The 13008-nt window shown below is 39.1% G+C and overlaps 1 protein-coding gene across 2 annotated transcripts in view; it reads left to right on the top strand.

The window, feature by feature from the left end:
• The first annotated feature begins 613 nt into the window (after nucleotides 1-613).
• The window catches only part of LOC138715144 (nebulin-like), a 29767-nt gene continuing 17372 nt past the window's right edge, over nucleotides 614-13008 (top strand). For both annotated transcript variants that reach the window (XM_069847695.1, XM_069847694.1), the window contains exons 1-3: nucleotides 614-718; nucleotides 10791-10877; nucleotides 10975-11038. In XM_069847695.1, coding sequence (XP_069703796.1) covers nucleotides 10800-10877; nucleotides 10975-11038 — 142 coding nt within the window. In that variant the 5' untranslated portion in view covers nucleotides 614-718; nucleotides 10791-10799. The remainder of the gene's footprint in view (nucleotides 719-10790; nucleotides 10878-10974; nucleotides 11039-13008) is intronic.

Below are 13008 nucleotides of genomic sequence, written 5' to 3'. Positions count from 1 at the left end.
AGCTTGTGTTCTTTCAAACCAACGCCAATCCTTGCCTAAAAGTTTGTGCTATTGTGCATGCCACTTGAAAACTTGCTCAATCCGTAGACCGATGGATAAAAAACTTGTCCAATCCTTTCATAAAAATGAACTGAAAGCGTTTTGGGATCATACTCTTCAATATTTTTGTTCCCCTCTATATCTTGAACATCTCTGTAAGTTATAAACATTTTGGTGAAACCGTAAGTGTTCAATTTAGGGGGGTTTTTACTGATACTATATCAGCCTCCTTGTTGCAGTGTCTGCTTTGTAAGTATTAACTAATAAAAAGATAAGTGTTATTAAAAAATAAGCCTTAGTAGTCTTGGGTTTCAATGCTTGTGGTACTATTTGAGATCAACTGTATGCTTTACTGAGGCATTAAAACCACAAGAAAAGTAGAGGTATGCAAACGGTCAGTTGTAAAATAGAAGCCCTGTGAAGTCGCGCTGGCGTGGTTTGAATGTGCGTAAATTATTTAGGCTGTTTCGGTGGTTTGGCTCTTTTCCTTAAAATATTAACAAGTTTCATGTGGTCAGCTGATAGCAACAGCCAATGAGGCGAAGCTTCCGTACGCCACGTCGAGCCACGTCGCTCCTTGGCGGCCTATATGAGGCGTCCGCTGGATCGGGATGGCAGAAGATTCAGAGGCACCAAGCAGCTCACCTTCAGCTCTTCGCAACACCCACATTTCTGATAGGTAGGCACAACCTGCAACGGTTACTAACAAGTCTAGATAACCTTTGCTTGCAGATGCTAACCCTTTGCTGTGGTTTGAAAGTTATGACCACAACATGGACAGTTTTCGGCTGTGGTGTGTCCAATGGTCAGGACGTAGCTTCCATAGTCCTTGGAAATTAATAATATAGGGTTCCAATTTCACCGAAGTTTATAAGTAATCCTAATAATTGAACGTGATCCCAAAACTCGCTGTCCATTTTTATGATTTAGAGTACAGAGTGAACCGTAAGTAATGTCGTTAATTGCAAGGGGTTATTGATTATTCTTTGAGATATTTCAAACAAAAACGTTTAATAAAAGTTTGCTCATTTTTGCTCCCTTTTCGAATAAAAATTCTTTCACATGAAACATTTCATAGCATTCTTTCGGAAAGCCATTGATTTAATTCTCAATATGTTCAGTCAATTTAAGTAAGCAGTGTATTATGATAGCAAACGATTGAAAGAATTTTAGTTTCGTTCTTTAATCGTGTAGAAATTTTATCCGAAGAAATGTAACTTTTCGTTGTGCAAAGGAATTTTGCAATGTTACATATCTGTTCGGATTAAACTTCTAAACAATTAAAGGACAAAACTAAAATTCTTTCAATCATTTGTTATCATAATACACTGCTCTTTTAAACTAACTGAGCATATTGGGAATTCAATAAATGACGTTCCCAAAACACGGTATCAAATGTTTCATATAAAACAATTTTTTTTTCTCGAAAAGGAAGTAAAAACGAGCAAATTGTATTAAACTCTTTTGTTTGAAATATTTCAAAGAACAACCCCTGAAGTTAATTCAATTCAATTCAATTCAATTCAATTCAATTTATTAAGCCATTAAACATATAGTGATAGGCTTCGTCACAAAAACATACATTTGAAAATACACATATAATTGAAAACAGTAAAGCTTAATTAGAATGAAAACACAAAACATTTTGAAACTCTAAAATTAATGAAAACACTTCACTCTTAATGTAATATTTGTAACTAAATGTAAATAACTTTATTAAAAAACAATTTCGTATGAATTTATGTTACGAGACTCATCTACAGAGTAGAAAGGATTAATTAAAAGTCAATTATAAAATCTAGTTTTGAAACTATTGGTTGGTAACTTATAATATTGACTGGGAAGCTTATTATATAATTTCATTCCCATGACAGAAAAATTTGTACTAGTTTTATGTAATCTACAGTATGGAATATTAATTTGTTCACTATTTCTAATTTCATGATCATGTATATTGGCTATATTTTGTCAAGTGTAAAGGACTAGGTCGTATATATGTAAATTTATGACAGTTAATATCTGTGATTGTTTGAAAAGAGGTCGACAATGTTCAAGATAGTTTGATTGACATAGAATTCTAATGGCTTTCTTTTGCAAAATCAAGACACTCCCTATTTTGCTACCATTTCGCCAGAAAATTAAGGCATACCTAATTATCGACTGAAAGAACGAAAAGTAGGCACATCTTAAATAATTTTGAGACATTACTTACGGTTCACCCTATATATGATTATGTTCATATTTTAAGCTTGTTTTCTTGCACAACAACGCCAATCCTTGTCTAAAAGTTTCTGATTTCGTGCATGCCACTTGAAAACTATCTCAGTCCGTAGGCCGGTAGATGAGAAAAACCAGCACAGTCTTGTCATAAATGTGGACTCTTCAATTGATGTTTGTCTTTATCACTGCGAAACTCTAATTTAAGAAGAGGACGCCCGAAGGGGATTAGAAGTTTAAATTATCAAACAATATTTATAAGGAATTCTATTCAGTTTTACATGCATTAAGAATTCGCCGGACCGGGTGGCTACGTGGTCTAAGGCGCGTTACCCTTAGGCGGTGCGGTCGTGGGTTCGAATACCGCCACGGGCATGGATTGGATGGCCTTTGTTATTGTTCCGTCCTGCGTGTATCTCATTGGAGGCCCCTAAGCTCTGTGTTGTCCGTGTCGATGTCTAGTGTGTAAGTCCATAGAATCTTCCCCTCCCCTACAAATATTGATATGTAAGACCTATAATAGAAGAATTTAAATGATCATTGAATGAATGATTAAGAATTCGATTATGACTGGTTGATATGTAGGCCTAGTAGCAAATCACTTAGATTTCACTGTTTTTAAAGACCCGTTTTGACTTTTAAATATACGCTGTTGTAATTAAATGTGAGTTTTGCCTAAAACTTACTTACTTACTGGCTTTTAAGGTTCATTGCCGCCCTCACATAAGCCCGCCATTGATCCCTATCCTGAGCAAGATTAATCCAATCTCTATCATCATATCCCACCTCCCTCAAATCCATTTTAATATTATCTTCCCATCTACGTCTCGGCCTCCCTAAAGGTCTTTTTCCCTCCGGCGTCCCAACTAAACATTAAAAAAATGTAGATACAATTTTTCTCAACAAGTGGTGTAGATATTATTTTCAAATTTCCACAATGATAAATCAGGCTTCAGTAACCAAGTCATGCATTATGAAAACAATAAAGTTAGGGAAAATCTTGAAAGAATACAAGCAAGTAGGCTAATCAGCCCAAGCGGGAATCGAACCCGCGTCCGAGCACAACTCCGGATCTGCAGGCAAGTGCCTTAGCCGACCGAGCTACGACTAGGTCGCCATGGTTTTCGGGATGGGTTGCCGTAGCTTCCCTAAGAAAAAGTTTAATCCAGGTACTTAATTTAATATATTACTATGATGTATGGAAGTACATAGTACTTAATTTAAAATTATAAGGTTTTTCAGAACTACGTTTTTACGAAAAGTAATGCAAACACAATAATGTCTGCAGGTTGAAGAGTATTAGTAGTGATTTCTTTGGTCTAATATACGGTATTATTACAATAACACTGTTGAACTTCAAAATGGATCCACAGGCCGCGCAAGTTGATCACCTAGTTGACTTTGGATCTTGGCCAAAAAAAGGTTAAGAATCCCTGATTTAACTCTTCCGACAGCACTAAGTTTCTAGGGTTCACTTAGACTCTAACGGAAATGACTACGAAGTATTTTCTTGGTGCAAAAATGACCAGCATGAAAAGCTGACATCCCTGCTGCTGCTCGTGAGGTGGAGTCTTTACATCCCGCCACACTAAGAAATAGCTGTAATTTATATCCACAATTTGATCACTAAGGTTATTTCTAGGTATATAATAATAATAATAATAATAATAATAATAATAATAATAATAATAATCCGTGGCAGGACAGCCCATGAGAGGCCATGGCCGACCAGCCGACTATTGGTCTCATGTCCACGTGCATCAGCAGACGTGAAGCTTTTATGTAAAGGACTAATTTCCTCATATATTTGTATTTTCTGATATATCACAAACAGTAGTGCTTTCTGGCCAATCTTCGATATCGTCCTTAGGCCTACATCACACACGGGACTGACGTCTGATTTTCGTTTCGTTATGGGTTAGACCGTCCCGCGCCGTGGCGTCGTGGTCTAAGGCATCCTGCCTAGGACTGGTTCGAGTCCTCATGGGGGAAGAAATTTTCTCATGGGACCGGTGCCCACCTAGCATCGTGATGCACTTGGGGAGCTACGATAGATAGCGAAATCCGGTTGCGAATGCCAGTTATAACGGCTGGGGCGATCATCGTGCTAACCACACGATACCTCCATTCTGGTTGGATGATCGTCCACCTCTGCTTCGGCATGTGGGCGTGAGGCCAGCAGCCGGCTGGTCGGTCTAGGCCCTTCACGGGCTGTAGCGCCATGGATTATTATTATTATTATTATCATTATTATTATTATTATTATTATTATTATTATGGGTTAGACCAATGGTCGTCAGCACTCACTGAAATGGTTAGAGTGCATTGAGGGTAAGGAACTCTGCTCCGTCATGTACAAGGGATAGAGAGACAGCATACCCGCCAGCAGTGACGAAAGCACGCTAGGGCAGTGTCTAGTCCGCGGGTAAGGGACGATATCCCGATAGTGCAGTGTTGTGATGACCGCTGAGTTAGACGGTTAGATGGATTAAATGAGGGGATAGCTAAGTGACGTGAAGCCGAGGTATATGACAAGGTTAGTGGGTTAGTTGAGGGGATATTTAAGTGATGTGAAGCCAAAGAATATGAAAAGGTTTCAATCAATTGAGTGCGTTTTCACTCCTATGTGTAGTGAGGGGAGATACCCAAGTTTCACTCTCTCATTACAACAAAAAGGGATAATGAATTCAAATTCTATAATTTGAGGCGTTTGTTTGTTTAGAGTGTTTAGTCTATACTAAAAGTGAAAGCTTGCACACATAGTTTTCTGCATTGTCGTGCAAATTATTACGGCTCCTTTGCCAATTCTACGTGTGGCAGCCAAAATCTAAAAAAGGAACACATAATTTCTTAGGACTTCCGGATGACGTAAGAAATGGTCAATTCGGACGGTATAGCGATGTCTTCACTTTCATATACAAGTACAGTTAACGCATTTCGCATTACATGATAAATAGAAAATGGAATACAAAATTAAGTCTTTCTCTCTGTTAATCTGTATCCTGTTTATGCGATGTTCCCTATCACGCAAGCGATCCTGGTCTGAGTTCTGATTAGGCCCGGGATTTTTCAATGCAAAATCGACAATGACACTTGTGACGGACAAGAGCTCAGTTCGAGTTTTTCTCGAGGTTCTCCCGTTTTTACACGTTAGGCATCAATATCATTCCGGGCCACGGAGTAGCTCAGTCGGCTAAGGCGATTGCCTGCTGATCTGTAGTTGCGCTCGGGCGTGGGTTCGATTCCCGCTTAGGCTGATTACCTGGTTGGGTTTTTTTCGAGGTTTTCCCCAACCATAAGGCGAATGTCAGGTAATCTATGGCGAATCCTCGGCCTGATCTCGCCAAATACCATCTCGCTATCACAAATTCCATCGAAGCTAAATAACCCAGTAGTTGATGCAGCGTCGTTGAATAACCAACTAAAGAAAAACATCGTTCTTTCTGATCTCCATTCCACTATCATTTCATAGCATTCCTCTGCCGCCTGCTGGCAACACATGCAGGGTTGGTATAGGGATGAGTGGGGTTGCCTGCTCAAAACCTAGATTGTCAACGAAACTTAGCTAGTCAGCTGGTGAGCTTCACGGACTCACGGCATGAAAATGAACTTTGTTCCTGATGCAGGCCATGCCAAGTCTGTGGCTCAAGGGTTAGCGCGCTGGTTTTCCATCTAGACGGGTTTTCTCGGGGAACTCCCGTTTCCCTCTATCATTCCATAGCACTCTCCACTTCCTCCTCATTTCATCTATGATCTGCAGCAGTATAGGGTGAAGTTTTGGCTCTGTTAGGGCTCAGGCAGGATGACTCACCTGTTAGCATCGGATTCATGAATGCCACCCGGGCACTTATCGGACTTAAGTCCCGCTCCGACTTAGTGGAATCGAACCTAATCGAAACGAAACGCCTGCTGCCGCTCACATCTAGTGGAATCGAATCGAATCGAATCGAAGAGTGTTTAAAATGGTCCACATAGTAGCTTCAGCATACTTATGTGAAAAGGCAGAAAGAAAAGAAATAAATATCCAAAACAATAAAAAGGAAATACTGGATTCATAATATTTTAACTACATAAGTTATACTCATGGAGGATTTTCCACTTTATTTGACTACTTACTTGATGAAATCCTCGTGAGGTTGGGATACCTCTACTCATGACTCAACAAATAATTATGTATGTAAAGTACAACTTACAAAATATGCCCAGGCCTCAGACAAGATTCAATCGTAAGCTTAACATAATACCACAGTTTTGCCTTAACATTTTTGTGTGCTATGACTAGAGCCCGGATGTTAGGCAAAATGCCTTTTTTAAACTGAGTGTATGTATGAAAGATCTATTAGAGATAAACACGTTTCCACACATTTGGGGACGATAGGCCCAATTTTTATTTTGCCTTTTCTGCTTATTTTAGCTCCTGTGGCATATTTTAGGGTTGTTAAATGCCTTTTTTAGCCTTTTTACGTCGTTATTGTACATTTTCTATATTTTAATGCATTTAAAATAAACCGCACACGAATTATATCAAAACACAAAAAAGAACGGTTGTACAAATTATATATATATATATATATATATATATATATATATATATATATATATATTCACCTTACACAAATATTTGCTGAGAATCTTGTTCTCCAGCAATACATATGTTTCCATGAAGTCTGAAACTTTTCTCCCCTACCGAATCCATCTTTTATGTCACTTAACAGAGATGTTTGAACAGTATAACTTCAGTACTCAGGTCACTTCGGGGTTTACCAGCGAAAGAAAGGGGATGAGGGAAGTATTAAAAGCAAGTCTCCAGGTCCCGTTACTGTTGTCGCTTGCACGCACAAGTCACGCATACTTTGAAGTCTCTAATCCCTTCTCACATCCCTCTTTTTGAGACAAAACACAGTCGGTTTTTCCCGATCTCTGAAAGAAAGTAGAGGCAGTCCTTCTGAAATAAGTTGTTTTAAGTTTGGTGCAATCATTTCACTAGAAGTAGAAAGTTCTTTTTCCACCATGAAAAACGTTCTCTCTGACAGGCGGCTCACTATGACAGTTGACAACTTTAAAAAGCATCTTGTTGTGACATGTAACCAAGGAAAGTGAGTACCGTATGGGATAGTTTATTAAGTATTTGTCTATTTTTTGGTCTGTTTCCATGAATAATTACTATTTTTACTATTTTTAGTGCCTATATGCTTGCTTGTTTTAACAAAAATAAATGCCTAAACATTCGGGCTCTAGCTATGACCACTGTATCTGAGGTATCGACTGCAATTGATGGACTTCTGATTTTCGCTCACAACTAGCTGACGTCATGCAAACTGAATACAGATGTCCGCGAGTGTACTGTTGGCACTCTTCCACCCCGTGACCTAGGCACGCGTTTGGTCGTTAACCATCACGTCTTCTAAAATAAAACTGCAGAGCATGTATTAAATAACATACTGCAGGAGTTACGTATTATGTTCAGCTGTATTGCAGGTTTTAGTATCGACATTGTATTCGTGCAGTAGTCGGAGATCACATTTCCGTAAACAACCACACTAGGTGACCGTGCGAGTCTAGTTTCACTAGCGTCCATCCTTCCAGGCAAAGAGACAGTTTTGGCTTGGTTTTACTTTGACGAGGGCTGGATCCTGGACGGGTCCGTTCACTTAGGCACGCTTTGGCGCCCTTATATGCGATGATTTTCAAGTCCGGCTGCTGACCTGGGTGGCATTCGTGAATCCGACGCCGACAGGTGGGCCATTCTGCCTCAGTCCCTGATAGAACCAGGTCCCGTTTCGCGAACGAGTTGCCGGATATGCGCCAGGGGCCCGGAGCACCAAGGCCTTTCTATATCAGCATCGGGAACCCGTACTGCCTCAGCCTATTTTTACTATTGCGGATGATAGATGAAATGAGGGGGAAGTGGAGAGTGTTGATGGAGTGATAGAAAGAAACGGGAGTACCTCAAGAAGAACCCTATGCAATGTGTGCTTTGTTCGCCATAAATTCCATAACGACCTGACCGGGGATCGAACCCGAGCCGCCTGGACGGAAGGCTAGCGCTCTATCAGTGTAGCCACAGACGCGGCAAGGGACAATTTTTGTACTACCGTTGAATTATCAGCAATGTAGATGTGTAGACAGTGACCCAAGTGGTAACGTTCTTGACTATAAATCAAAGAGATTCGGATTTGATTTCTCAACTGATATATCGTGTAGAACGGATTTTCGGTTTTAAACATTGCATCGGGATTTTATTTCTCCGATAGGGTTATCTCTATTCATTATTGTTTGTAAAAACTTAGTTCTTAAAAGATTGATAATTTTAAATAAAGTACTTTTATTAACATTAAAAAAAAATTGTTTTATTTCGGGAAGCTATGGCAACTCATAGGTTAAGCATTAGAGCTTAGTGTATAAGTCGGAGTGAAAAAACTTTTACAAAGTAACGACTAGTTCACAATACAACTTTCCCAAACATGTAGGCTAAACATTTTCATCCTCTAGTAGCTTTTCATCTCACCGCAATCAGAAGTAAAAATCCACGACTAAGTTTTGTTTTGCACGAATCGGGAATGTGTGTGTGTGTGTGTGTGTGTGTGTCCAGTGCCTATACACTTCACTTGCGCGATTCGGGTTCTGCATATTGCGGAGAGATGGCAGGATTGTGACCCGTTTTCAAGTTGCACACCACTTCGGCGGGCCACGCTGTGAATGATGTGTCTGTGAAGAGTTACGTCATTTACTAGGCTGAGTGTATGTGCAAGTGTTCTTGTAAGTGTAGTGTAGGGAATGAGTGAGGATGATAATGAAAATGAGGAAGAGAGAAGGGGAAACCGGGTGCTGGCACGTAGCCTACTTTTGTCGAATAGCAGGGCCGCCTGGCTTGACGTCCCCACTATCAACAGTGACATATACCTTCTCTTCATATGCACTGCGGAGAGATTCGGGATTTAATCCAGGCATATTGGTGCACAATCTAGAGCAGGCGTCTCAAGGCCAACGCATGAAAGTTGTTACAGAGAGCGAGTGTAGATAACATAGTCAGCTGAAGAGATAAGCGCAGTACCCGAAGATAGCCGATCGTTGATTAATTTTACAAGCATGAGCGAGCTAAGTTGCAACTGGCGCGGGAGAAATTCCACAAAGCTGCACTTTTGAGCTGTACTGTGACAATAGACGGTTTTCGGAAGGAATTTCTTAAGTAGTTTGCAACAATAATAATAATAATAATAATAATAATAATAATAATAAATTTATTTTTTTTTCTAATTATATACTACCAATGAGTAAAAAGAAGATATCTGAAGAGTGAAGAACCATACATGTTACGTAATTATTTAAGCACAAGGAACTGGCCACCTTACTCCATTATCTCCTGGCCTAGTTGCCTCATAAGTGGTGCCTTGTTGGTATCACTTGTGAGGTTTAGACCTGTCTTCGGACAGTTGACTAAACAATAACAATATTTCATTTCTAGTAAATGGATTTTGGTAGCGCTCTTTTTTTTTAATATACTATATTTAATAAAATAAAATTCAATTAAATAATAATAATAAAATTACAATTAAACTTGTTGGTTGTTAAAGTAAGTATTCATATGTTACGTTAATATTAATATATTAATTACAATAATAGTTAAATAATGTTTCGTAATGTTTTCAATAATTAAAAATAACCTAAACATCTAAGAAATTCACAAACAATTATTTTAAATTAGAACTATTCAAATCTTAAATCTGGTTTCAAATTCTTTTCTCAAGTCCTTCAGTACTTCATTATATTTGTTACACTGGTCTTGAATCAAATTAGATAACAGTTTTAGATTAATAAAATGGTAACAGTTACCCACTGAAACTTGCGACTCCCACAATTTCGTCTCCCTATGAAAGCTTTTATTTCTTCATACATTTGCGGTAATAAGGACATTCTTTCCTCGGAGATGGACACAACATCGTAGCGGTTGCAGATGTCTATTCTAACGTCGCGGTCAATGACGTCATCCGGAGATACACGAACTGGTCCCGCATCATGTTCCACTCTTACATTGAAAAAGAAAAAGAGGAGGAAGTGCTCCGAGAAGACCCTATTGAGACGTCTGATCTAGAGCAATGGTCGTCAGTACTCACTGAAATGGGTAGAGTGCATAGAGGATAAGGAACTCTGCTCCGTCATGCATAAGAGATAGAAAGACAGCATACCCGCCAGCAGCCACGATTGCACGCTAGGGCTGTGTCTTGTCCGCGGGTAAGAGACGCTAGCCCAAGCGTGCACTGTTTTGATGACCGCTGATCTAGAGATTAGAAGTTGTGCACCGCCACCTCTCCTAGTCCCGTGGTAGAAATTTTACACGAAAATCTCTGACCCCGCCGGGAATCGAACCCGAGCCGGCAAGTGTGGAGGTAGACAAGCTACCAAAAAGCTAACTCGGTGGACGAATTGGGAATGTAATTGTGACTCTTCTGTGAGCGAGAGATAATAATCGGCGGCTACAAGAAAAACGTTGCAACATTTTCTGTTTGTATAAAAAGTGCAATCTTTTGTTCCAGGTATCAGACATGGCTCTTGTTCTGAAGGACTTTGAGTTCTCTGTTGAGGGCGATGACTGCATTCGTCAGGCAGTCAATATCTTAAAGGTATGTGATTACTTGAAAAGGAAACAAACACAGCAGAGAAGTGAAAGCACTTCTATTAATTATATAGCTAATTGAATTCTGTTGTTTGGGATTTCAGGATGAGCTCTTTGGAATCAACGTCGATCTGTGTCGCAAGTTGATCGCCTCTGCTCTGGAGTCGTGTAAGTTATAGCAAGTTACTCAGAATATCACCTCTGAGCGTCGGCCGCGATGTACGTTACGGCTAAGGTTGTAATTTAGCTGCATAGTTATGTGATCTATAAAAATCCGTTAGGCAAGAGCTCATAGAAGGCGAAGGCCTACCAGCGGACTGCTAGCCTCACGTCCACATGCCTCAGCAGATGTAAACAATCATCCAACCGGTACGGGGTAACTTGTGGCAGGACGGTGATCCCCCCAGCCGTTATAGTTATACTCCGTTTATGGAATCTGTAGAATATAGGGACCGAAACAAGTCCTTTGCGCAAGTGGTGAGTGGAGGGGGCCAGTCCAATGACCGCTCTGGGGGAAAGCATTGCTTGAAGACGAGCGTCTAAAATGCCACCCTACCTATCACCTTGTCATGCGCATCTTACTCCTTAGCGACCGTGAGTCGATGCAGCCCGCAACACATTCCCGCACTAATAGTTTAAGCCCATTCACTTGTAGGCTCCACTCAAATGCGTTGACTTACTCTACAGAGTTCATAAACGGAGTGTAGTTTGCTTGCTACACTGTAGTGATGGGAGGGATTGTAAAAAGAGTCGTTCGTAATGAACGAATCATTAAACTGAATGAACGAATCATAATTCAGTAAACGAAATAAATCGATTCTTTTGTAAACGAAAGTTAACCGATCGTCTGCTTGGTCCCCGTTCATTTTCTGTAGTGAAGCTTCTGAGTCAAGGTTACTTCATCGTTCTATGTCATATAGAAAGGGCACGTTCGCTTTTGATTGCAGGTTGGAGAAACGGTGTTGAAGGCAGCGAAACAAAGTGACATAACTTTGATACGGATGTTTCATTTTATCTCTGCCGGTAATTGACCGTTAAATTTCAAGTGGTTATCTTAGCCTTGGCTGTCAGCGTATTAAAAAACATTATAACCTTCTGCTATTTCCTCTCCTCCCCACCGCAAACATGACGTTGCACAGAGGCAGAGATAAAATATAAGATCTGTACAACGTACGTTGGGGTGTGCGACATCTGGTGGCTGATAGAAGAACTTTTTTAAGATCAACTGTTTTTATTAATCGTTGTAGACTGATGAATAGAAGTTTTCAATGCTGTGTTTGTATTTAAATGAATTGGTATATGTTTTCTGAAACGGGTAGGTAATAAAATTTCTGTTTTCGCTGTGTATCAACTGTCTTTTTCTTAATTACCAGTCTAGCCCATTCGAACTTATGATTGAATCTTAATTGGATTTACGTAGGCCAACTTATTCATAAAAATCATGTCTAATTTAATCTTAAAGTTATGAAGACTATTATTACTTATCACGTTAATAAAAATATCTTTGTCGTAAACAGAATAAGGCAACATCTCTAATCATTTGTTGAATAAAAATATGCTTGAAGTTTAAAAATATCAATTTAGGCCTACAGAAAAATTAAAAAAAAAAACAACAAAGTTGTAAATATCGGTATTACAAACACATAAAAGGTGATATTTTTAGAACATAGTTTAGTCGAGTTTATTTAAAAGCCATTAAATAATATAAAATTACAACAATAGCCTTAGTCAGAATTACGTAAAACTGTTTATATAAAATTAATTAAAATACATTGAATATATTCTTGTATTGTGTAAAAGTTTTTACTAAAGAGCACGTTTTTTAGTTTAGTTTTAAAGACTCTAATATTTCTAATGTTAAGACGAATTTTATTAAAAAGTTTCACACCCATAACAAAATGGCTATTACATACCTGGGACAATCTACATTATTTTAGGAACAGTTATGTTATGGTTATTTTTAGTCCCTTGAGAATGTACCGCATGACCAGAATCATATTCAGGCATTGAAATGTAAAATGTCGGGAAAGAATAGACACTTGTTTTACATCTATCCATGTTTTTAATATCTTTATATTATTATGTCAATTAACTCGACCACCAGAGCACGAGCGCCTACATTTTTTACTGCGTCAATT

Source organism: Periplaneta americana, chromosome 15, assembly GCF_040183065.1.
Source record: "Periplaneta americana isolate PAMFEO1 chromosome 15, P.americana_PAMFEO1_priV1, whole genome shotgun sequence".
Lineage (NCBI taxonomy): Eukaryota > Metazoa > Arthropoda > Insecta > Blattodea > Blattidae > Periplaneta > Periplaneta americana.
This window is presented reverse-complemented; position numbering and strand designations above follow the sequence as displayed.